This window comes from Pleurotus ostreatus, assembly GCF_014466165.1.
Source record: "Pleurotus ostreatus strain PC9 chromosome Unknown scaffold_7, whole genome shotgun sequence".
NCBI classification, from domain to species: domain Eukaryota; kingdom Fungi; phylum Basidiomycota; class Agaricomycetes; order Agaricales; family Pleurotaceae; genus Pleurotus; species Pleurotus ostreatus.
In genome coordinates, this window is record NW_023503162.1 from 2,021,774 (window position 1) to 2,045,487 (window position 23,714).

A 23,714-nucleotide genomic window follows, 5' to 3' on the forward strand; every position below is an offset into this window, starting at 1 on the left:
CGCTTCTACCCACCCCGAGCCTTTAGTGCCACACTGGTGGCTCTACCCGTCACGATAACACACATCGCCCTCTACGCACCACGCCGCCCAGTTGTCGTTCGGCCCTTAATCTGTATCGTACTTAGGCAACGGCTTGTTGACAACATGGAGCGTACAGTATTTAAGCCTCTCAGTACGACGCAGAAACTTCAGTCTACTTGTGTCCTACTTCAAATATCCTTTCTTGCTCCTCGGCTGTTGTACAGCATGTTCTATCTACTTCCTCTCATTCTGGCACTAAGAGGTATGTCACAGATACCTTTTGGGCCACGACCAACGACTGATATGTTTGACGTTTACTTAGTCTCTGCTGCAACTTTCACCGTTTTTGATGTCGCATTGCCATCAGATGTACTACCAGCAGTGGGTCAGCAAACTGCGTCCATTGTATCCTTCAAGCCCCTCGGTGTTGGCCCTGACGGGACCACGTATGAAATCGCCCAAGCAGGGCCTACCGGCGGTCCCATAATCCAACGTATACCGCTATCTTCTCGTTTCAGATGGAATTATCGCTGACGTCTATATCACCCAGAAACCATTGTGGCCGACAAATCTGGCATTTCGGGCGTTGCCAATCCGCAAGCGGGAGTTGAAATTAAGGCGGCATGTCAATGGGGGGATTCCCAAGAGGGCGTTTGCGATGTCGACATCTCTAACGAGTCCACCACAGCATCGGTCACATACACGGGGACCCTCGTTCCCCTGTTTACAGTGACGGTGGACGACTCGAGTGCCCCTGCTTTACCCACCAGCACCAGCGACGCCGCTCCCAGCTTGCCTTCGCCTACTAGTGCTGGTGGCGCAGATCGCAGCTCACCTGCAGGTAGCGCAGCCTCCGAATCAGGTGCCTCCGCTTCACCCACAAGCGATGGTGCTTCTGCCTCCCCCTCCGCTTCCAACGCTGCCTCCCCCACGTTGATCGAACACATTTGTATCTCGGTGTGGCGGCAGTATCCGTGTTATATATGTTCTAAGACGCCTGCTAGCTGCCACTTCATGCTGATGTTGTAGATTAGCATTGACCAGCTTTGTTTCTGCCCTACCCTATTCCGTTATCTACCTCGATACGACTAAATTGATTGCTATGGGCCATTCTGGTAGTGATTCTCGCTTCTGTTCATGATCGAAGAGTTCGACCACCTACCGAAAAAAAAACCAGTTATTATTGAGTATACCCTGTCAGCCAAGACTTGGTGGCCTCTCTAGCTTTTCGATGGTTACAATGTTGATCAAGCTGTAGCGATGTTTCCTTAGTGTCAGGCCTTTCACCCTCCTGTATCATGTGGTTCACAGCACTTTCTAGCGCTTAGCGCTCACAGAAGTTCGAATCCGATCAGTGACTCTGGAGTGCTCTGACATGGCAACGCCTCAGCATCAAGAACTCGCAGCTATTTACGATAGCGAAATTGATGCGCACTTCGCCGAGATACTTCGTTTGCGTAAAAAGCGCAATGCCGACTGCAGTGCTACGAGGAAGCTGCCCCCGGAGATTTTGGCCCAGATCTTTGGCATCGTGGTATACAGTGCTAGGGGCGTCTCTGACTATCCATTATCGTGGGTGGCCATCACGTACGTTTGCAGCAGCTGGCGCAACGTCGCATTGGACGAACCTAGCCTGTGGACCGATTTCACCAATGTCCATCTCAAGTGGGTCCGGGAAGTTTTCGCTAGGTCCAAAGCAGCGACGTTGCGCGTGCGGGTCGGCGGCTATAGTATGGACTCAAGGCGCCGATTTCGATTCCTTATAGAAGACATGAACGCAGCCCCAGAGCGGCTCAAGGCCTTGGAGGTTGAATCCAATAGTTCATTCCTCGCCCTGCTCAACAAACCGACCCCTTTCTTGGAGGCTCTCACTGTAAATGCAGCAGAAGTAACATTTCCCTCCGACTTCCTTGGTGGGTGTGCACCACGACTACACTATGTGAAATCCTGCGCGAGCTTGCCTGCAGACGCGAGTTGGTTGGCAAACTTGACGAGCTTGGAATGTCAAGGGATGCTGTGTCTCGAGGCGACCTGGTTTTCGCACGTGACGTCTCTTCAACTAGGTGTGGGTTGGGACGGCACGGATGCATCAACGGGGAAAGCGCGGCCTGTTAGCATGGATGTCCTCCTCACAATGCTAGAGAACATGCCGTTGCTGGAGCGCCTCTCCCTCTCTCCTCCCAATAACTTCGATCCTGCCCCCTCCACTCGGTCTACACCGGTCGACCTTCATCACTTGCACGACATCACCGCTTGGTTTGGTGGCGAACCGAATTTGGCCAAAATCTTCAACCATCTTCGTGCGGACGACATCCACAGAATATGCACCTACTGGCCACACAGCAGTACTAAGACAACCACATTCATCAAATATGTGTGCCACTTCTTTGAAACGTGCTATCATGGCATCAATCCTTCAATGGTACAGCGGACCGATGCGGGACTAGAAATATACAAGGTCCTCAACTCCACTGGTGCCTCCACTCCCGTCCTATCACTCAAGAATTTCGATCCCTCCGATTTGCAACGCTTCATGAAACTCCTCCCCCGCTGTGTCCCCCGTACTTACTCGATCCGTCGATCATACTATGAATACATTCCTGCGCAGGCGCTCGGGCTCACCGATTGCAATACTATTGAAGAACTCCTTCTCACAAATCGCCTCTTAGTGTCTTGTTTCCTTGCATTACCGGCGGACGATGTAAATGCGATACCTTATCCGTCTCTTCGCCTCATCCGTATAGAAGGCCTCGATTTCACCTCGAAGCCCCAACTGACTTCCCATCTAAAACGATGGCTTGAACGGCGAGCGGTCGTTTCTAAAATCGACAATCTTGCCTTCGAGGACTGCAAACTTTCGGACGAGGATATTGAGTCTCTTAGGGAGGTAGTCCACGTTAGCTCTTGTTGAAACCCTTGGACCGCAGGGTGTTCGACACGAGCCTTGCAGTTATTGTGCATCTGGTCTTTGTGGTAGCTCCCAATACAACCAACAGATCACCCGACCTCGCTTCAATAATTGAATTGAATCGTGTCGTCTAGTGAAGGAGCTGCACCAAGAACATCACTCGGCTGGGTATGGTACTTTTGAATCTTGACATCGAACGAAGAGAGAGATCCGAGCGAAGTAATGGCGTAACCCTCGTCACCAAGGATCTTTCAGCATTTTTCTGTTGTACCTTCTGCCCTCGTTGAATCCTCTTGATGGTGCTTGATGGAAACTACAAGGAAGTGAATTGAGTCTCTAACTCTGATCGGATACTCAATATGCAATGCCATCAATTTGTATTTTTCGTAAGTTAGAGTTCTCTATCAAGCTAGAAACATGGGTAGCCCAGCTCGCCACCATTCCTTCCCCGGAAATACAAATATCAGGATACTACGCAAGCCACTCTAGTACCCGCTCACAGTACGATTCTTGCTCTCCGGTCGCGGGTTAAGGGCACGGCGCGTACAGCATATGAACTTCTCAATGCAACACGGAACTTCAGTTCCCTTCTTCACCTTCCTTGCTTCCTGATTTTTCTTTTTCAGGTTCTTACAAAGCTGTTGAACAGTATGTTAATCTTCCCTCCTCTTCTCCTTGCACTGGGTGGTACGTCGCAGCCGTCTCTCGAACTCCGTCAAAAGGCTAGTTCGCCATTTAGCTTCTGCGGCGACTTCCACCGTCTTCGATGTAGCCGCTGGAACAGGGGACCTAACGCGCCCAACGGGATCCATCATATCGGTCAGGCCCCTCGGCGTTGGCAGCGACGGTACTACATATGAAGTTGCTGCCGCACTGCCCACTGGCGATTGAACCGTGACTAGTATGTCGCCTTTCGTGTTAAATGAATTGTATTGACGCCTATATTCCAGCAACCGTCGTAGCCCACGGAACAATGAACAAGGCCAATGCTGCCTTCAGCGTGGAAGGGGTGGGACCCTCCACTCGCAGTGAGCAGCGGATGCGCTCAGGGGACCGGCAAAGATGGTGTTTGCAAACTTGAACTCTTTGGGGAGTGTACCACGACCGCCACTACGGACCATTGCGCCTTCGTTCACAGTGACGGTCGATGACTCGAGCGCTACCGCGTCGCCAACCTCCGCCTGCAACTAACTCTGCCATCTCCGTATTAGGTGGAACACGGTCGTATATCGGTACAGCTGTGGCATCCGTGTCATATCTGTTGTAAAGACGTACTCGACTCTGGCCCAGAGGACACTTCCTATTGGATGATATCAACCTATTTGGCTCCCAACTCCACCGGTCTGTGATCTACTACTATATTGCAACTCACTTGAGTGCCAAACCTGGGATTAACCTCGCTGGAACACTTCCAGACCTAAGCCAGATGGATACAGGTTGGTGCTTCGCGCCACCCAACGAACGATGGTGACTCGTACTGTACAGAAAAAAGAACTCAGCAGCACGTCCTAAGTCCGACCTTCAAGCCTTCAGAGTTCCACTGATACATATACATCTGACGAAGGCCCTGCAAACCTCAGTGTCAATCAGACAATCATATGGGACAGCAGCCTTGACCAGTATCACAATAAAATATCGCTGACCCCTTACCATACGCATCTGGAAGGCGAGAATACACACGAGCATGACATAGATGTACTTGACATCAGTTAGGGTAGGACTGGTCATCAACTGGGTTGCGTCTCGCAGATATTTAATTGGTATAATACTCAGGTATCCATTTGCGCGCAAAAAAGAAAAAAAAGCCGTCTCTCGAGTACTAACGATACAACTCCATAATCTCTAGAGCTACAATGTTTGGGTATCAAAATAAATAACGTAGCCACAGGATCAATCATAACTTTACTGTCGGACGAACGTGGCCATTCCTTGTACATTGAACCCGCCTACGGAAGATTCATTGGTAAGCATGGACTCCGGCAAGTTCTGCGAGTTTCACTTACTCAGCTTAAGATTAGCTCGCTGGGCTGTCTGAGCAACTCCTAACTTCTGGATAGTTTGGGCTTGGCCTGGTGCATTGAGGGCCAGAACGTCTATGGTCGTAGCGTTTGCTGCGAGCACATACATGAAACTGGTTGAAGGGTTAGCATCAGAATGTCTATAACTTGCGAAGCCACTGACTCGTTATTTCCAACTGTGACAATGTCATTGTCAATTGTTGCCGTGCCTTGTCCTTGCGCATATTGCTGTGTTGTGAACACGGTTAGCTTCTCTGAACGCAAGCTTTTTGTGATTGGATTGCGAACCTTTACAATGGTACCCTTGAGGTTGTCGTCGACGTTGACTTCGGTGACGACGGAGGTCCCAATGTCGGTGAGGTAGAAGTTCCCGGTCTTCTTGCTAAAGCTCGACCAACACGTCGCTGACTGGCCGTCAATCTTGACAGCAGAATTGGCCTGACCACCAAAGTCAAAGATGTCGAACCCTAGGCCAGCGTCCGTAGCGAGGATGGCATTCTTTCCGGGGATGACTGTCATAGAGAAGGGTAACAAGCCACCATCGGCTGGCGCAATCTTTTGGAAGTCGGTGGATAGAGAACCGTCCTGCTGTACAGCCCATGCAGCGAGAAACCCTGGTGTTGGGGGAACGCCCTTGACGGAAGCGACGAGGGTTTTGCCGTCTTCTGAGAACACGATATGGCTCACTGAACCTGCAGGACCCGTAGCAGGCGTCGTCTGGTTTAGTTTCAACGCTCGGTTGGTGTTGGCCATCGAGACGAGGCCCTTTTGCTTGTCCACAATAAAGCAGCTGGGGTCGACAGAATTAGCTGGGTTGGGGAGGATAAGTAGTAAGGCGGACATACTTTACACCGTTGATTGCGCCGCCATTGAGGGCGCAGAGCTGAGATCCATCTTTGTTGAATGCCACAGAGACGGGGAACTCGCCTCCACTGCCAACGGGCTTCCCGACCATTTGCAAGTTGGTCGGATCATTGGGGTTGATCGCAAACAAAGACAAGGTATTGGAACCAGGCTAAAAGCGGGTTAATCTCAAGAATAGAGTCCCAAAGGAAATGAACGCACGTTGACAGTTGCAAGCATATTGGCCACTGATGAGGCTTTGATAGCACCTTGAGTAAAGAGGGCATCAGGCCCATTGGGATCAGTGATACCATGTTCGCCCTGTCCACCGGTACCGATGGCTCTTCGAAGGGTCTATATGCATCAAAATCCCATCAGAGGGGCCTCCGCTGACCCAACGTCATGTAGCTTACGAGTTTGCCGTCGCCGCCAATGTCGGCTGCGACTATGAAGTTTCCATCGGGCTCGTTGGTGATGACTGTTCGGCGTTTGATCAGTAAATATCTTATGGTATATTTGTAGCGCACTTACAGTATGCCGCGCCCGCAGCGACACCGGAGGCGTTTCCCATTTGTTTCTTATTGGCCGTGCTGCCTGTTTGTCTTGAATAAAGAGGCCGAGCAGAGACGGAAACCAGGGAAAGGGAAAGGAATACGGAAGAAATTGACAACTTCATTATGTAGCTTGAATGGATTCGAGATTAAGTGATTGATTTATGGGAAAGAGAGACGAATCGATGAACGAAATAAAAGCAACAGAGCTCTGCTCAAGAAGAATAATATGAAGCACTGAAGGAGAGAAGGGGAATGCTGGAGAAGCGATGGCTCACAGGAACTTATATACTCTCCCATCCACTCTCCCATCCACTCTCTCTGAAACGTGGACTCGGAAGTAACTGTGATCGATCGATCATAATCATCGAGTAGTACTGCCATGCCACTCAGAATCCTCGGTGTGAACGGTTGTATCATCGAGTTCGCATCAGCTACACTGACGAACGGAGTTCTGTGGGTGTTTCCTTGGTGACTCCAGAAAATGGCAAGTGATGGTAGTCCTGTATCAGGAGCGTACTTTGTGCCGCTGTAGGAAATGAGTAACGGCGCACATGTTTTGTATTTGTTAGTGAGTGATCTCTGAGGTGACCACTTGGTAAGCCTTATGAGAATCCGACGATGACAACTGTTGCCATTGCACATGTATTGAGACCTCTGAATCACTTGAGCGCAGTAGCCTGTAGATTGTATCAATAGACTGCGGCACAGTCGCGTAAGGCATACATACCGTCATATAAGCACAATCCCAACCGAGGAAGTAGCGTCTCCGAGATGCGCATGAGTTGCTGAGGCCGCGGCGCGTCAGAAGAAGTCCTGGATAAATACCTGGTCTATGGATGGTGGAACCTGCGAGACAAATTGGCAGGAACGAGGGTTATCTAAGAATAAAGCTTGCAGGCCTAAAGTATGATCGGAAAGAGATGACATAGAAGTGGTGATCCGTTACAATAGCGAAACATTAGATCTTCGTAAACAGTAACTACAGTGGGGTGATACATAGTGATGCTGGAGGAAAAATAGCACGTGTCAGAACCAACAAGGAAGGGGGTAACGATTGGGTCATAATCGTGCGGGGTGAATTCCAGTCCACACCCAAACTCAAAGAGGGTACGTAGTGAATAAAAAAGGAATCGTGAAGGGAGGGAGGATGTAACATGGGTAGCGCCAATTGAATAAAATAGCTGGAAGATAATAAAACAGAACAAAGCGGGATTGTTGCTAGAAGATACAACAGGGGTCGATAGCCATATTACCGCTTTACGAATACCTTCTTGAGTAGGCCAAGCACCTTAGGCACGTTCAACTGTACATATTCCAGGTCCAGCAAATGCTTGTTGTCTTTTTGCTGTTGGTCCGAATTCATCATTCCGTAATGTCACATAAGGCGATTAAACACACCTTTTCCAAAAGGTCATCGATCTTGAGATCCATTTCCAAGATGGCTTTCTCGCGACCTTTGTAATGGAGGGCAATGATGAATGTACCTGGTGAAGGTGATGTAATGTTGAAATATATATTGGGCCGCCTGATAATCATTAACGTATTAACGAAAGCAAGTTCCCCGCTGACGAGGGGGATCTTACCGATTATCAGGGACATTACTTTCAACAATGATACCCTCCTTCTCGAGTTGCGCATGCGTGAACCTATATGGGCCCAGTACAACAGCTTTGGTTGGTTTCTTCTCCTTCCCACCCACTGTGACAACACCGACGCCGGTCGTACTGCCTTTGTCCTTTGTCGCCGTAAGTCTGACGTTCTGCAGGTAGGCCTTATACTGCTCTAGCTGCGACCGCAGATAGTTATTATGGTCACAAATGGTCTTGTAGACGGCCTCGAGGGACTTCGTTTCCAAGAGCACCTTCTCCCGCAAGTTACCCAGATGCACGAGCTCCGCGCCAACCTCCTCTTGCATCAAGCGATATCCATCGGAACGGTCTATGATTCTTTGCTCTTCCAATTCGCGGAGCATCTCCTTGACCTTGATTCCCTTGCGGACCAGCGTACTATCCTTCGTCGTTGCTGCACGTTCTGCGATTGACGCCAGGTTGTACGGTCCTTTGCCAATATTGGGAAGGGAGCGAATAAGCTGCACGAATATCGACTTGGCTTCCATGTACAACATGTCGTTTGATGATATGTTGTCTAGAAGTGCGGACTGTAGATCATGTACCGGCGTCTCCCAGCGACTGTAAAGATTGAGCTCGATCGTCCTGTTTTCTTTGCGAGGAACTTGAGGAGGCGCCGGCCCTAATTCATCGGTTAGAATCCTTAGGTGATGTTTGTCATTTGGGGACTACGCGATAAATCAGTGTTTGTCACACCAAAGCTCAGAGGCACCCACCAAAGTCTCGATATGTTGCAATATTAGGGAATGTGTGTTGTACAACTCGTTCATGGTGATGTGAATTACCAAATCTTTCTTGGACAAAGCCATGTATTGATCCATCTAAGGAGACTGTCTAGTCAGTCCCGGACCGGATGAATCGTGTGCACGTACCTCCAAGGTCTCATAGAAATCACCAACTTCGCAAAGGTTGTTGAGGAATTGGTTAATTCGTGCTTTGTTATTCTCAACAAACGGATTGAGTGTGATCATGTAGGCCTCCTTCGCATATGAAGGCTTGTTAGCCAAGTTCTGAAGCATCTTCGCTATCTAAACTGGCGTCAGATACGGGGCGTTGAGATGGGGCAAATAGTTTACCAAAGTTAACGTTCGGCGGGGATGTTTCGCTGGAACGCCATCAACTAACATATACGCTTGTGGGGTGACGATGGCAGGGTTGATGAAGCGAAGGAAGAAGAAGCCACCGATAAGGGAGCAAATAGCGTAGTCCGTGGCCTCTGGGTACTTTCTCTGAGGGAGTGGAAAGCGTTAACAGAGTACGGGAAGACAAGAAGGTAGCGTACCCGTGTCAGACTGCGGATCTGTTTACATATCCACCGTATCCCATACGGTACACTTTCCATGCTCTCGATGATTGTTAACAGGAAACTGTTTGCAATCTCCATCAACATCGTCAAGCGGGGAGCTATGATAGCTTGAACGTCTGGATTCTCGGCTGCGACTTCTGGAGCGACCCCTCGTGGAAGATTCGGTGGTAGAGAGCCGGTGTCCTCTTCGATCTGGTTTACCATCTGTTCGTACACTTTGACCGGGTTAATCTCCAAATTGAGATCCTTGTGTTCAATCAAGCTGTTGATGCGTTCGGCGAGAACGCTCTTGAGATAACTCTGGCCTGGGCCACGACGGGTATACGTTGTCATCATTCGAGATACTGGTGTATTCGCGCGAAGTAGGGAGCCAAATTCTGTCGCGGTTTCGAATTGGGCGGAGAGTACGGACTGGAACATGGTTAGGAGAAGATGTTCTTCCCTGCTTTCATACTGGTTTCCGTAGAGTGTGAACATAACTGTTTGGAGGAGGGTGTCTATTTCGGAAAGGCTGACTAGGCGGCAAAGGGCGGCGACGTGTCGTGGTTCAGATTGCAGGAGGAAGAAGAGATTCGAGTATTGCTGTAGCTTCCTGTCGTCAGGATAGTGTCCTTCTGTGGGATCAACCTCTTCAAGAGTTCTTTCGACTTCTCTTTGCTGTTGAACGTCATTATGTTATCTTCATTCACCTGTTATCTACCCACCTCATCCAATGCCATTCGGTTCTGAATCAACAGCGCGATTCTCGAGTCAAGGTATCGTACATCACGCTCCAAAACGAAGTTCTTCTTTGACTGGGCAGATATCTTGCCCTTGAGGTCCCTCAGGCGTTTCTGCGCTGGGATTCACGTTATTGCACCAGAATCGCACCGATGCTCGTGTGCGAACGTACCTCGTGCGAGATCATCCTCTACTTCCACATCCTGCTCTGCAACCATACTAAACAGAGCCGTAACAGAGTACCTGTTGGTATTCCTGTTCGTCAAACGGCGCGTTGACAGCCCAGAGGGCGAGCCCGGTTGATCAGGGTAAGACATGGTGATCGCTGACATGGCTTGGAAGGGATTTAAACAAGGATTTCTGGGAACCACGAAGTATAATTGAAGGCGAGAAGCAGCACCAGCGCTTGCAGCCTGGCAAAAGCGAAAAGCCGGAGCCCTGGCAAGGAAAACGACGGTCGGGGAGTGGGTATCAAGGGAGTCCAAGTAAGAGAGCAATGGATACCACAATTTCCATGTCTGTGCAAAACTAGCGCCGGCATCTCGGCCTATGGCCCAATTTCTCACAGCCCCTGTGCTGGCTGATAGGAGTGGGCTGAGGCTCGGTCCAATGAACTTGGGTTCTTCGTACAGCGATATGCGATATGCAGTGTCGAGCGCTGAATGGATACCAACATACTAGTAGAGCTGATGGATACAACGCCGTTCTCACAAAGTCACCCCGACGACGACAGCATCACCGAGCGTTAGAAGGGAGATTACGACAAATCAGCTATTTTTGTGGCATCAACTATCCCGTCTCGAGATATCTACGCATTTGGCTAGCATCTACGTTGCTATTAAAAGCTCGATACTAAGCGGCGCCTTCGTGCATCTGTTTTGTGCTTGTGTGGTGATCTCGGTCCCAAGCCCTCATCGGGCAATATTTGTTTCATCCTCACGAGGCGACCAATGAATCTAAGTACGAGGCGAGAGCAGTCGAGAATTATGTCGAAAGACGTGCTTAACTCGCTAGGAATTCCCTTCCTCTCTCTTTTGTCTTATACCTATACAATTATCACCCGCGCTGAAATCAATAGCTCTGTTTCTCGTGTTTCCTCTCAAATCTAAGTTAAGTACTTGATGATCTTGATCACGTTTGCAGCAATTACCCGTGGGTCAGTGTTTGGCAGGGGGACTGCTGGAAGATCGACGACGCGAGAGGAGATATCAACGTGGATCGGGTTGTTGACAAGGGCCACTTTGTCGTGTTGATTGAAGTAGCCCAAGTCATGGACGATACAGAAGGCCCAAGCAATGGACTGCAGGAAGTCATATCTCGCGTCAGCCCTCCATGTATTAGAGCCACGGGGATCCTGAGACTGACATTGTCGATATCTGGGGGACACACATACCTGCTCTGTGGTTCCAGTGCTTCAGGTTTGCCCAGTTGAAGGACATAGGCTCCCCGTAGGGATCATCAATGGGATGTACGTAAATCGCTGGCGAGCGGCTGAGGTTCATTCCTGAAGGACAGACAATGCATTGTCCCTGAACCTCCTAAGTACATTGATGGACTTCAACGAAATGGCTGAGGGTGTGCGTGCGCTGAAGTGCTGGAGTTCAAGACCCTGATGGCTCAGCAATAGCGCAACCTCTGAAGCCAATACATCGATACACCTTCAACGACATCTTCTCCGCAAATCATCAAGAGAGAACCTGTGCGTCTGGGAGACGACCACCATGGCACATCAAAAAAAGGTCCAGTTACAGCTGCAGTTGCAGTTACGTGTGATTGTCAGCTCCTCCACTTTGCATGTAGGTAGCCCGACAACTACCCGTGAGCCCCCTGAGAGAGTATCCAATTCATTGTGGCAAAATACACTGTTGTGAGGACGATGATCTTTATCTAATCGATGTTTATTGCGACATCGTTTTTGAGGCTACCGCTTACCCATAGGTCGTTTGAGGTACTTGATATTACTCTTTGCGAAACTTTTGTATCTCTCATACACCTAGGAAAATTGAACACTCGGCGACAAGAATGGTCAACCGCCAAAAAATAGCTAGTTTTCCGTGTTAGTCGGCGCCACACAGATGAGTAAACATCCCCTAGCCTAGCCCCTCAATCCCCCTCTCCAAATAGGGAGCAAGATTCCGAAACCTTCCAATCTTATCTAGGATCTACCCTCCTGCGATGGCGAGTAGGGAAGAATATAAGTGAGCCATCAGCATGCTAGAGTGCACGACGCACAACGAGAAGTCCTCCCGGCTGTAAATTCATGTCCAGCATGCGTGAGCATTAAGCAGACTTAGCTCAGGAGGAAAGAAAGTACAAAATGAAGTAGGTTGAGAGGTACAGCAATTAGGTCGTCTTTGAGGACTTCGTACGGTGGAGATAAGTGCCTGCTCAAAAATATCACTCAGATCAAGTACGCGATGCTGCTATGGTCATTGAATGGGCATGCAAACGGGGTGAGCTCAGATAATAGCAACATGAAATTCAGCAGAATGTTGCACACATACGCCAAGAGGAGTCACCCTCCTCCACTCGCCCTCAGAAAGTACAATGTATTCCCGACCTACGTAGCAAGCTCGTCAACATTCCTTACACGGGTGAATTACCATTTATACAAGTAATGTGTTTAAAGTTCAGGCATAATTGACCTTCTCATGTGCAAGGAACCATCTCCTTTTTACCTAACGCCTCTAACGAGAAGAATCCTCCATAAGGGCAAAAGTGAGGGCCACCTTGTTCGAAAGGCAACGTAACCAGCTACCAATAGGACTGAGATGATCCTCTGATATCGTGGAACTTACATTTACAATGGGCAGAGAGCCCCCTCAAGCGGCATTAGCCAAAGAGCAATATCAAAGCACCGTGATGAAAGGTATGCATGTTGGTTCCATTCCGCTGGGTTGCTTCTAAATATTGTATGCATTGCCAGCGTGTCTCAGGCCCCGGGGCTAAGGCCGAGCGACGGCACACACGGCTAAGCGAACCTACCTGCGTGCAAGGTTGTAAATTAAATGGACCTGCAACGTTGCCGTTGACAGCAAATGTTATAGATGACTTGCTGTTCGCGGGGCTCTAAATGATGTTATCTTTGCCCTTCAATAGCTGTTCCATCCACGTTCAAATGCCCAAGAGAAAAATTGAAGATCACCGGAGTCATGAAGCGGCGATTGGTGGAGGTTGACAGTCTTCGCGGCTGTTATGCATACCTTACCTCTTCAGGCGTCCGGGGAATGATAGCGTCGTACGACGACATGTCACTGGGAAGCGCTCGCACGCCTGGGGTAAGGCGCATCCCATGATCAGGCATATGACAGGCTTCCGTTCACCCGTATTCCGCGATACGATCACGAAGAGTTCGGTGCAATGAGCGCTCGTGGATAAATTAGAAGTGTTGAAACAAAGGCTGTGGGCATGGATGTGCAATATGCTGTGCGTGTGTATAGTATACAATGCTGGTTCTGGTTCAATCGCGGTCAGCGGCTCGGACTTTCTCGTAGGGGAATGCGTCTGTCGTCCATTCGCCGGACGCAGGCTGGATATATCGTACATGGTATCCTCCACGACCCGTTATCTGCGAGCACGGCATGCGTCAACGTGCGGGAAAGAAGCCATGAATCATTGGTTTACCCTATCCAACAGGTGAACGGCTCCAACTACAAACCCAATCACCCAGACGTCCGCACGTATGCAGACCTCCACCTTGTGGTTCTGAAATACATAGTTAACGCATGCAATTGCCTATGTGGCAGCCAGAAACGCTGACAATCTTCGCTGATCGCGGCTGTTTCTCGAAGAAGGATGAAAGCGTAAGTTTGGAGTACCCGAGCGAGACAAAGGAACAACTCACATAGTTATCTTTGTAGTTATCTTTGTACCTCTGTTCCGGGTACCGCGACGGTCTCTCGGGCATCTGGGGCTTTTCGGGCCCTTCAGGATGGTATGGCGGGGGGAAATGGGCGCCTGGAAACATCTCAGGTGTCGGGTAATCGGCCTTCCTTGGATACGCAGACATGGTGGTGGTGAGGAAGAAGGAATTACTGATCGACGAACGACTTGAGGAGTATTTATGCACAGCTGACATGACAAGATACCCATTTTCGGTAGAAGGTGACTTGCGCCATAAGATCAGCGAAGTGCAGTGCTGCAGATAGGAACCTAGATTGCCGATCATAATCGTAGACTCCCCATCCGTTTCATGGGACGCTCTTCAACTTTAAGAGTGCCTCGTTGCTGATGATCATGAAAGCCGTTGCGCAGTTCGGCTTCTAATATTGCTCACAGGCTCCCCAATTCACATCGGAGGGACGGCGATAAGTGGACTTGGGCGGTCACAGTTCTCACTCCTGCTGTAGCCGTTTCCCTGGTGAGAAGCGGGATGATACGCGTAGATGCACGAGGAGGACTGGGTCCTCACACAGCGCACTAGATAATGCTTCAGAAGCTTCTTCGACCGGAAGACAAGGCTTGTCCAGTAAGAGATGCTCAGGGACTGCGATAGGGGCTCGGCGTTCGCCGGCGCCTTGCGCCTTTCACCAAGAACAAGTCGACGACCTTTCCGCCACACCATCGCCAGTTCTGCACACCGTCGCGTAGATACGCGCGGACTGAGCTGAGCGCAGAAAATGGCCAATCTCCTCACAATCCCGCTCAAGAAATCATATGAAGTCGACATCCAGACGCCCGTCAGGGACTACATACAGCAGCATTGCGCCGCACATCCAAATCAGTTCAAGGACGACATCGAGCGGTGGCAGAAATTGCGAAGAGACTATGTTGATGGCGGGATACACATGGATCGGGTTGACGCTGCGCTTAGGTCGGTCCCCTTTGCAAACTTCCTCAGTAAGTGCGAATAAGGCATCTTGTAGGTATCACGCACAGCTAGTGTGCATTCTGGCAAAGCTCCCAACGGATGTAAGTTCATCGCGGAATAAGTGTACCATTCTCATCAGAATTCAAGCACCTTTTAGATCAACCTCGCGATACCATATGCCCATGCGTTCGCCTCTCGGAATGCGTTGCCTATAACCTTGAATAATCTCGCGTTCGAAAGGGTATGCGTACTGTTCAATATCGTTGCTTTACACTCGCAACTCGCGGCCGCGGAAGATCGGTCCAATCAAGAAGGTATCAAGCGTGCCGTCTTGAACTATAGGGTCAGTTAGATCTCATGTTTGTTTTGTGAGTGAAACTGACACACTTGCGCTGTGTCAGAATGCTGCAGGGACACTGCATTATATGATCACGAAGGCCCTCCCGAGCCTCCACTTTCTCCCAGATGACGAAGTCCCTGCTGATTTATCGGAGGACTTTCTAAAATCCTTGGAATACCTAATGAAGGCACAGGCCGAGGAATGCGGCTGGCAGAACGCCAAACTAGGTATGACTTAGTAACCGTTGACCCGCCCGTACTCACTCTCGTCAAGCTAGCGTGAAGAACGGTCTTGTGGCTCGACTCGCACAGAAGGTAGTAACCATGCAATGTCATCAGTCCTTGGAGACTAACATGTCAAAAGACAGCTTCTGAATACTCAGCGGCCGCAGACGTCATAGCCCATGCGTCTCCTGAGACAAAGGGCTCATTCCCTTCGGTGCGAGTCCGTTTCTCTCGCAATGCTGTAGTGGGCGCTTAACTAGTGCCAACACAAACAGCATTGGCTTCCCCACCTCGAGGCCAAGAGATCCCATTTCTACGCGGTGGCACAATATAGAAAGAGTATTGATGAGAATGAGGGCAACAAGTTAGCGCACGCTGATTGATACCCGTATCAAGACCTAACTTGTGTCACAGGTACGGCGTCGAACTGGCGCGCCTAACTTTAGCCCAGTTACACGCAAAGACGGCTTACGATCGAGCGCGAAGAGGTGGCGTCGTTCAGACTGTCGTGCAAGACACTAAAGTTGGTATAAACACACCGTTGCAGACCTTGTGTGATAATTCAATACCATGACATAGTCTCTGTTGGACAACGTTGCCAAAGACATCGCCAGAGCGGAGCGCGATAACGACCTCATCTATCATCAAGATGTGCCAGCGCACTCAGCCTTGCCCGAGATCGTCATTGCTTCACTCATTCCGAAGATCGAGCCGCCGACCGGACTTACGCAAATACACACCCTTATTTCTGATGATCAGGTTCTCTTCAAGGACCTCCTTGCCTGGGCGGCACGAGAAGCTATCAGTACGTCTAGCCTTCCCTTTCACCTAGCGAGACCATGCTTCACATTGCGCTTAGATATTTATAACGACAGAAAGCAGAACCTGATAGAAGAGAGGATAATAAGTGCTACGCGTGATCTAGATGAGTTGATATCGCAGTACGGGTCGTTCTCCCATACTCTTTCGTTATGGTCCCTGACAGCATGAGGCAGGACACTGCGTGAACTCAATCTGCCTGCCTCGCTCGAGGCGCTGGAACGTCCGATAGGCTTACCCCCCAGTCTCTTGAAGAAAGCCGAGGAAGTTCGGTTAGCGAACGGCCCTGCAACGATCAATGCATCCATCGAGGATGTGCAAAGGTTAGCGAAGCAGGATATGGATATATTGAATGAGGTATTTTCTACGTCTGCCAAATTGCTACATCTTCGTGATGAAATGTTGGTGCCTAGGCGTTAGATATCTTGGACGAGGAGGCGTCTGAAGACGAAGCTCTTCGGAAAGAGCGCCCACTCCCTAGACCTCCTTCACATGAAGCCAATGCAGTTCTCGTCGAGAAAGCCAGCAGGTACAGGAATATTCTCGAGGAAGCAGCGAAGAGCGACGAGTTTGTCCGTGAGAAGTGGGATGATTGGGAACAGAACATTGTTGAGCTTACCTGGGACCAGGTGGGTCTTATCTTCCGGCACTTGCAAACACCATTGACGGTCTCGATAGGCCGATCTTGAGGCTGCTGTGCCGTCATCTACCATCAAGGCCACAGGGCGCCTAAGCGCCGCTAGTCCGCCTACCCAAGTCAATGCCCGCAAATTACGTGCTCTCCTAGATGATATCGAACGCCTCAAGCGCTCGCGAGCACGCATCATCGAACAAGCCCAGAATGTAGCAGAAGCAGACGAGGAAGTGATTCGAAGTCGCGTCGTCAGAGTGTCAGCCGGCTTTGTCAAGTGGGCTGACATGAAACCTGCGATGTTTGAGGATCAGTCAGACGAAGAGTTGGCAAAGTATGACGGGTATGTTATGGAGGTAGAAGAATCCGAAAGGAAGCAGGTCGACCTTCTTGATGAGATTCGAGTGAGTGGTTTACACCATTAACCCCTGCATCGTTCTCATCATGGCACATAGGCCCGCAACGAAGTCTTCGTCCAGTCTCGTAAGGAGGACCCCTCGGTCAGAGAGCGCGAAGCTGCGCTACAGTCACTAGACCTATCGTATCACAAGTACAAGGAGATTAAGCGGAATCTGGAAGAGGGCTATCAAGTCAGTGTTCGCCTCTGATCACAACACGTGTGTTAAGCATCACAATCACAGTTCTACAACGACCTTGCGAGCATTCTTCTCCAATTTAAAGAAGCATGCAAACAGTGGCGTACACAACGCAAACAAGAAATCCAGTAAGCTTCAGTTTATTCTTGGTTTGAATGGAACACTCGTGACGACTAAATTTGCTGCGCAAGTTCTTTATCTCAGGCAATGCAAGCCATGTCACTGGAGGAAGTAAAGAGGCCTGGTAAGGCTCCACCTTCCCCAAAGCCAACAACTCGGGCCACGCACCGAAGGCCAGCCTCGAAATCATCACTCGGCTTGCCGTCACTTGACTCTGATGAGTGGGAAACATATGTAATGCCGTCTCCTCCAAGCGGATCTGAACGAGGGTAGTACCAGGAATGTTATCAGTAAGGGAGCCTTAATTTGTCTCATCGCGAATGTATGCATCTACGTCGCCCAGCTCCTCTATGATCGTGTCGTGAATGTTTGACGATGGAGGCGAAACGATTACCTATGGACAGCCCCTAACTAAGGCTGTTGCCAAGGGAGAGTCTATATTTCATGGGCGGCGGGCGCCTAACAACGCTTATAATACTTGTTACTTTCTCTCATGGTCCAGCATCTTTGAAGCCAACACTCGTTTCTCGCCGCTGCCTATGCCGCAACCTGCAAAATAATCCCGAACTCAAACAACATGTTGCCCCAGGCGTTATTACTTCTGCTAGTGGCTTTCCTGGCTTCCCCGCTGCAAGTTAATGGCACAGTACCGACGCGGCTTGTAGTCCCTTCCGCGCAGCACATCTCGCTGCCAGCTATTCCAGGGTCATCCCCTCGAATACAGAAGCGAGCTTTGAACGAAACGAACATTGGAATAACGTCTGCTATTCTGGCAAGCGACGGACAGTCAGTTCGCGTCTCTGTCTGCGAGGATGCCAGGGTTTAGCTCATGAGGCCTTCTTTAGATCGTATTATTCGATTATCGAGGTCGGCGGGATGAATTTCAGGGTGGCTTTGGACACGGCTTCGTCAGATCTTTGGCTTGCATCTTCTGCATGCACAACGGAGACTTGCAATGCTATCCCGCGGTACCCTCTCTCGTACGAGAGCCCTTCGTTCGCAGCCGTCAATGGAAATCAAACTTCTTTCAATGCTAGCTACGCAGACGGGACATGTACGTTTTGTGGATGGCGGCTTCTTGAGTTTGGCTCAGCTTCATCCACCTAGCTTCCAACGGCTTCATTGCTCGCGAGAGGGTGACTATAGCCAATTTAACAATCCCGGACCAGACGATGGGGATCATTACCGATTCCAACGTCACTCTTACGGATAGAACGACTGGATTACTTGGACTGGGTTTCCCCCGCCTCTCTAGTGTAAATCAAACCGTCACAAACTGTCAGTGAATGTTACTTATTCCAACTGAGAGGCCCTCCTGACAACGACGACAGCTACTCCGTTCTTGGTAAACCTCGCCCAACGAGGCCTCTTGGAATACCCTCTATTCGGACTTCATCTTACCAGAAATACCTCCGGCACAATCTCGCTCGGTGATAATCCCCTCTTTTGCTCAAAGAAGTTACGAAATATTCATTCTCTTGAGCTTAGGGGCTATCGATGCTTCCGTTGTAATGCAGCCAGCCAACATTTCATGGAACCCAGTTGTTCAATTTGCCCCGTTCGCCTCCGAAAGTAATGTATCTTCTTATCTCCAATGGGCTATCCCTTTGGGCGGATTCTCTGTAAGGTTAATGACATACTGAGTTGGCCCACTTAACGCGTTGCAGGTAAACCATACTCGGTTGGCACCGATGCCGACATATACCAATGTCACAAACAATATGTCTATTGCCTTGATTGACATGTACGTATCGCCTTCATCATCACTTCCTTTATCCACTTACCCCTTCACAGCGGAACGCCCGGGCTATATGGACCTTTCCAAGATGTAAGTACCAGAGTAGAGTCATCCATTCTTGTTCCCTCATCAATCCCCAGGTCTCCCGCCTTTTCTCATTGATTGATGGAGCCCGGCTTGTTGACACTTGTATGCTTGCTCTCCATACAGAACTGGGTTATGAAACTAACGAGGCCTTCTAGCTGGACAATGGGCCATCCCGTGTGACACTTCTGTACCGATATCCTTTACCTTCGGGTGCGTGCATCCCCCAAAGCCTCACAGGCGTATCTAAGGTCTGTTTACAGCGGTGTGAGTTATGATCTACAACCCTATGAGTATATCATCGGTCCCGCCGCTGGCAACCCGAATCTTTGCCTGAGTTGGCCAATGGCGGCGCCCCTCAGCTCAGATGGCATCGACTGGCAAATCGGTACAGGACACCTAATTCTCCTCGTTACACCCTTTTACTGACTATTATAATCATCAGGTGCCAGCTTCCTACGCAGTGTGTACTCGATCTTCAGGTAACATCTCTTACCATCCCTCGTCATCGTTTCTGAACTTACGCCTACACAAGCTACGGTATCAACCGCAAGGAACCCCCGATGATTGGCTTCTATTCCCTCCGCAACCAAACTGCTGCGCCGTCGCCCATAGATGCCGTCTCCTCTGTATTCGAATTCATCTCTGGTATCTCCACCGTTGCCACCACCCTTCCCAACTTCCCCCTCCCCACGCCAACCTTTACCACCCCTCCCTACGCATTCAACGCCTCAGTCCCAACCTCGAATGGCGGCATCGTATCCTCCGGTCTGGCGACAAGCACCTACTAAGACCGGTCTTAGGCGGTCCAAATGGCGTCAACGCATCCGCTATACCGACAATTTCTCCGAAACCGGCGTTACAGACATTGATTTTGACGAACGCCCAGGGCTTGCTAACAACTTCCACAAAGACCCTCGAGGAGCCAACAGTAACTCTGGCTCTCCCGCCAGGATGGAATGCTGCGTCCCGCCCACATATTGATACCTTCGCCATATTTTTGGTATTCGCACTGTCGTGCACACGGTTAGTTCTGTAGATGGACTTCGTTCTAGTGATAGTACATATAGTAAATATTGATGTATATCTTATCAGCATTCCGTACATAAAGACATTTCTTATGGATTGGAGTAATCATCTAGCTGGAAAGTAGTCCTGTGTTCCCTATACAGAAAGTTGCTTTCGACCCGATTCGAGCTAGTTAAGGTATGGTGAAGAGATTTCACTGAAGATTCGAATTTCGGGATTTGGATTATGAGCTAGCAACCAACATTCTGGAACGAGGCAGCAGCGTCGAAAGTGGGGAAATAAGCTTGACAAATTATGTCAACAGATCATGCAACTGGAGCTTTCAATTCACGAAAGTTGTCATCAAGGACGCACACAATATGGCATGGAGGTGTCAGATACGGAGACCAGTAGATTTTCAAGGAGCGTACAACATCGAAACAACACTTCGGGTATAAACAAACTTGGAAGCTCGAGGGCGGGGAGACTTCTACAGATGCAAAACAGCATGCGCTCAGTTCACAACATCCACTCTACGTAAAAAGGCGTCGATTAAAAAGAGCACACCATGATCGTGAAAAGTCCGTAACAAAAGCAAGTACCAAGTTCGTAGATAGTAGGTAAGGCGGAGGGTTGAGAGGGAGAAAGGATACCTAGGGTTGGGGTGTCCGATTAAACAAGTATTACGGTCTCTCAGAACAGTTGTCCTTTAGGTAACGAGAAAAGACTGCAACGAGCGTGAACCATGCCATCAAGCGCCCGACGATCAAGCACGAATTTTTGCTTCCTTAAGCAAGGATGGCGACGAGGGCAGCGCCGACAAGGCCAGCAGCGCCAATCTGCGCAACTTGGGCAGACGCAGCGTTACTTGTCTGGGCGGGCGCGGCCGTGCTGTTAATGGAGGAAGTCAGTTATCAGGGACTAGTGGAAGCAAATATCGACGCACCCGGAGCTAGTGACAGAGCTTGTTCGTGGAACCGAAGTACTTGCTCCCGAAGTAACCGCAGCGGTTGTGGAAGAGGCTCCAGGAGCGGTTGTGGTAGGAGCGGCAGGGGCCGAAGAGGTCGTGCCAGGGGCGGCAGCGGAAGTGCTGGTTGTACCGGAAGCGGAATCAGAGCCAGAGCTCGAGGAACCGCCGTTCAAGCAGCTGTTATCGGCTAAGATGCAAGTACGGCAGTTAAGAAATGCCCGCAAGAGGGAAATAAGCGTTGATACTCACGACCAGCTTGGACAGTGACTGCTGCGGATTGCGCGGTGGCACCGGTCTGGTCACGGAGTGAGAAACCAAGACGGGTATCTATACCGTGTTAGCGGGAAATCGAGGATACACGTGAACATAGCCGACGTACTGGCTTGGAAAGTCACGCGTTGCCAGGAGAATGACGTTGCGCCAGCAGGCTGCTCGCCAAGGTCAGCAATGGCGGGGCCCGAAGGGTCGTCACCATTGTGTACACTATCATCAACACCAATGAGCTGACATACGAAACAAGCGAACCCTTGTATAACTTACGACTGAAGTGTACCAAAAACGAAGCGCAAAATTGATCAGAGAGAAAGCCGCGCTTCCGTAACGACGATTGCTTACCAAGAAGAAGGGTCCTAGACGTAAAAAGTCGCGCGTCAGCAAAAGTCATTTCCGCCTGCAACGATGAGCAGCATACCTTGGCCACCAACCCAAGAGATGAGCAAAGGCTGGCATTGTACAGGGTTCGTACTGCGCATGGATCAATATCAGTCGCCGCATTTTGCTCCTCGGAGGAAAAACTGGGCATACGGAGTGTTGATTGTGAACCCAGGGGTCTGCGCAAGGGCGAGAACGGCACAGAACAGAGATGTCGCGACGACTGTGAACTTCATCTTGGACGGGAGGGGGCGGGAAAGGCCTGTTTGTGAGTGGGAAGCAAAAGAGAGCAACAAGAGGAATCGTTGCGAGGCCGCGCTATTTATTTGGGAGCCTGATTCTTCCTTGTCGTAAACAAGGACAAATACCTGAGCATTCCCGCTTGGCTTGCGGCACGCGCAGCACTTCGCCCTTGATTCTGGCCGTCATCACCGCGTATATACGCTGTGCTGTACTTTTGCGCTCGTCGTCGAGCGCAACGCCGACATCCCGCCAACGCGCCGCCGCCTCTCACTGACGGCATTCTCGTTATCTCGCGTGTCCCAGGGCACAGTCTGAGGTGATTTGCTATCATAAATGATCGAACAGAACAATCCAGAACATACAGGTACAGCACGCGAGTCCCGAAAAAAAAGAAAAAAATACGAAATGCGAGCTCATCGAAGAACGCGGACCGTGGTGACTAGGCCATAGTGATCGCTGGCGAATTTGCCCTCCTGTGTTTGCACACCGACGCCGATTTTTGCTGGCTCGTCCACTTTTAGCCCTCGGCGAGGCACGAACAAGACTTTATCAAGCCGTCCGGGCGGAAATTTTCCTACATCCTTCCCCTGATAACCCCAGGTGAATCCGCTCTCGTCCTCATCCCCTTTCCGCCATGCATCTCGCAGTCCGTTCTGCTGAGGGAGTCGTTTGTCTTCTGGCATGATTGCATTCATATCGCCGCAAACTATCCCGCTATGCAATTTGTCCTCCGTTAGGAGCTTTGATATGATGTTGAGTTGTCTGGGCCGAGCCATCGTACCCGAGGGCAAAGACTCCAGGTGCGTGTTAACCACGCGGACAAGCACATCCTGCCCCTCCGACTCCAATACTCTCATCCGCACATCAACGATCACTGCCGTCCGCTGCATGCCCGAGCACCCAAACTCCAAGATCCCAGCAAACACCACAGGCACCTTCCGCGAGACGAGCGTCACGTTCCCATAGTATGCGTCCTCCGGCCATTTGCGTGTCGTCGAAGGGGTGACGATGAAGTGGTTCTTGACCCAGTCGTCGTGGAGTATCGTGGCGAAGGCCTCAATGTTGACTTCTTGCAGGAGGATGCAGCAGGGCTCCGGGGCTTTGCCGGATTCGCAGTGAAAGATGTCGCATCGCAGGTACTCGAGCGCTGTTTCGAGGCGGGGGATGCAGTCGTCCTCTGCGTAGTCGACGTTCCAGGATATTATGCGGACGGCGGATGGAGCCGCGGCCTTATGTAGATCGCGTTCTGAGAGGTGTTTCCAGGCCTCTTTCGTCGTTCGATATCGACAAGGCCGGAGTTCATATAATGAGTTCGGTATTACAGGTTCATCGTCGGTGTACGATATAGATGACATTTTATCTTGAGGGTGGAGAAGAGTGTGAAAGCGAGCAAGAATGGAGCGACATGTGTATACCCACCGATGGGAAAGATACGAGAGGATAGGCTCCAGGGCGATATAATACAAGCCACTCGCCAGCAAC

At 50.2% G+C, this 23,714-nt stretch overlaps 9 protein-coding genes across 9 annotated transcripts; 4 read left to right on the forward strand and 5 right to left on the reverse strand.

Annotated features, from left to right (window-relative positions):
* Positions 1-246: 246 nt before the first annotated feature.
* PC9H_009935 (uncharacterized protein) lies at positions 247-1,055 on the forward strand (the record flags this gene model as incomplete). The annotated part of the gene is made up of 4 exons (XM_036779432.1): positions 247-283; positions 344-514; positions 572-978; positions 1,026-1,055. 4 exons carry the CDS (start codon positions 247-249, stop codon positions 1,053-1,055), a joined length of 645 nt encoding a protein of 214 aa, XP_036628821.1.
* A 341-nt stretch (positions 1,056-1,396) lies between these two features.
* On the forward strand, positions 1,397-2,932 carry PC9H_009936 (uncharacterized protein; the record flags this gene model as incomplete). Its single annotated transcript, XM_036779433.1, has 1 exon — positions 1,397-2,932. One exon carries the CDS (start codon positions 1,397-1,399, stop codon positions 2,930-2,932), a length of 1,536 nt encoding a protein of 511 aa, XP_036628822.1.
* A 1,899-nt stretch (positions 2,933-4,831) lies between these two features.
* On the reverse strand, positions 4,832-6,361 carry PC9H_009937 (uncharacterized protein; the record flags this gene model as incomplete). The annotated part of the gene is made up of 8 exons (XM_036779434.1): positions 4,832-4,875; positions 4,933-5,060; positions 5,111-5,175; positions 5,236-5,737; positions 5,793-5,962; positions 6,013-6,144; positions 6,204-6,268; positions 6,322-6,361. 8 exons carry the CDS (start codon positions 6,359-6,361, stop codon positions 4,832-4,834), a joined length of 1,146 nt encoding a protein of 381 aa, XP_036628823.1.
* Positions 6,362-7,593: 1,232 nt separating this feature from the next.
* On the reverse strand, positions 7,594-10,330 carry GAP1_2 (glyceraldehyde-3-phosphate dehydrogenase 1; the record flags this gene model as incomplete). The annotated part of the gene is made up of 9 exons (XM_036779435.1): positions 7,594-7,689; positions 7,743-7,869; positions 7,928-8,640; positions 8,689-8,793; positions 8,845-9,000; positions 9,049-9,201; positions 9,255-9,935; positions 9,983-10,116; positions 10,171-10,330. 9 exons carry the CDS (start codon positions 10,328-10,330, stop codon positions 7,594-7,596), a joined length of 2,325 nt encoding a protein of 774 aa, XP_036628824.1.
* Positions 10,331-13,458: 3,128 nt separating this feature from the next.
* Positions 13,459-14,166, reverse strand: PC9H_009939 (uncharacterized protein; the record flags this gene model as incomplete). Its single annotated transcript, XM_036779436.1, has 4 exons — positions 13,459-13,566; positions 13,623-13,703; positions 13,759-13,776; positions 13,843-14,166. 4 exons carry the CDS (start codon positions 14,164-14,166, stop codon positions 13,459-13,461), a joined length of 531 nt encoding a protein of 176 aa, XP_036628825.1.
* A 451-nt stretch (positions 14,167-14,617) lies between these two features.
* RIM20 (pH-response regulator protein palA/rim20) lies at positions 14,618-17,550 on the forward strand (the record flags this gene model as incomplete). Its single annotated transcript, XM_036779437.1, has 15 exons — positions 14,618-14,811; positions 14,864-14,909; positions 14,966-15,151; positions 15,210-15,375; positions 15,422-15,462; positions 15,512-15,586; positions 15,648-15,736; positions 15,787-15,895; positions 15,952-16,177; positions 16,232-16,313; positions 16,368-16,548; positions 16,605-16,820; positions 16,870-17,226; positions 17,278-17,412; positions 17,464-17,550. The coding sequence occupies 15 exons, from the start codon at positions 14,618-14,620 to the stop codon at positions 17,548-17,550; spliced, it is 2,190 nt and encodes a 729-aa protein (XP_036628826.1).
* A 565-nt stretch (positions 17,551-18,115) lies between these two features.
* PC9H_009941 (uncharacterized protein) lies at positions 18,116-20,151 on the forward strand (the record flags this gene model as incomplete). Its single annotated transcript, XM_036779438.1, has 12 exons — positions 18,116-18,324; positions 18,384-18,592; positions 18,646-18,816; positions 18,870-18,968; positions 19,027-19,160; positions 19,206-19,282; positions 19,333-19,366; positions 19,417-19,465; positions 19,519-19,573; positions 19,624-19,748; positions 19,806-19,842; positions 19,896-20,151. The coding sequence occupies 12 exons, from the start codon at positions 18,116-18,118 to the stop codon at positions 20,149-20,151; spliced, it is 1,455 nt and encodes a 484-aa protein (XP_036628827.1).
* A 1,005-nt stretch (positions 20,152-21,156) lies between these two features.
* PC9H_009942 (uncharacterized protein) lies at positions 21,157-22,225 on the reverse strand (the record flags this gene model as incomplete). The annotated part of the gene is made up of 7 exons (XM_036779439.1): positions 21,157-21,259; positions 21,315-21,525; positions 21,588-21,665; positions 21,718-21,821; positions 21,892-21,967; positions 22,030-22,082; positions 22,143-22,225. 7 exons carry the CDS (start codon positions 22,223-22,225, stop codon positions 21,157-21,159), a joined length of 708 nt encoding a protein of 235 aa, XP_036628828.1.
* A 420-nt stretch (positions 22,226-22,645) lies between these two features.
* On the reverse strand, positions 22,646-23,587 carry PC9H_009943 (uncharacterized protein; the record flags this gene model as incomplete). Its single annotated transcript, XM_036779440.1, has 1 exon — positions 22,646-23,587. One exon carries the CDS (start codon positions 23,585-23,587, stop codon positions 22,646-22,648), a length of 942 nt encoding a protein of 313 aa, XP_036628829.1.
* Between the last annotated feature and the right edge of the window lie 127 nt (positions 23,588-23,714).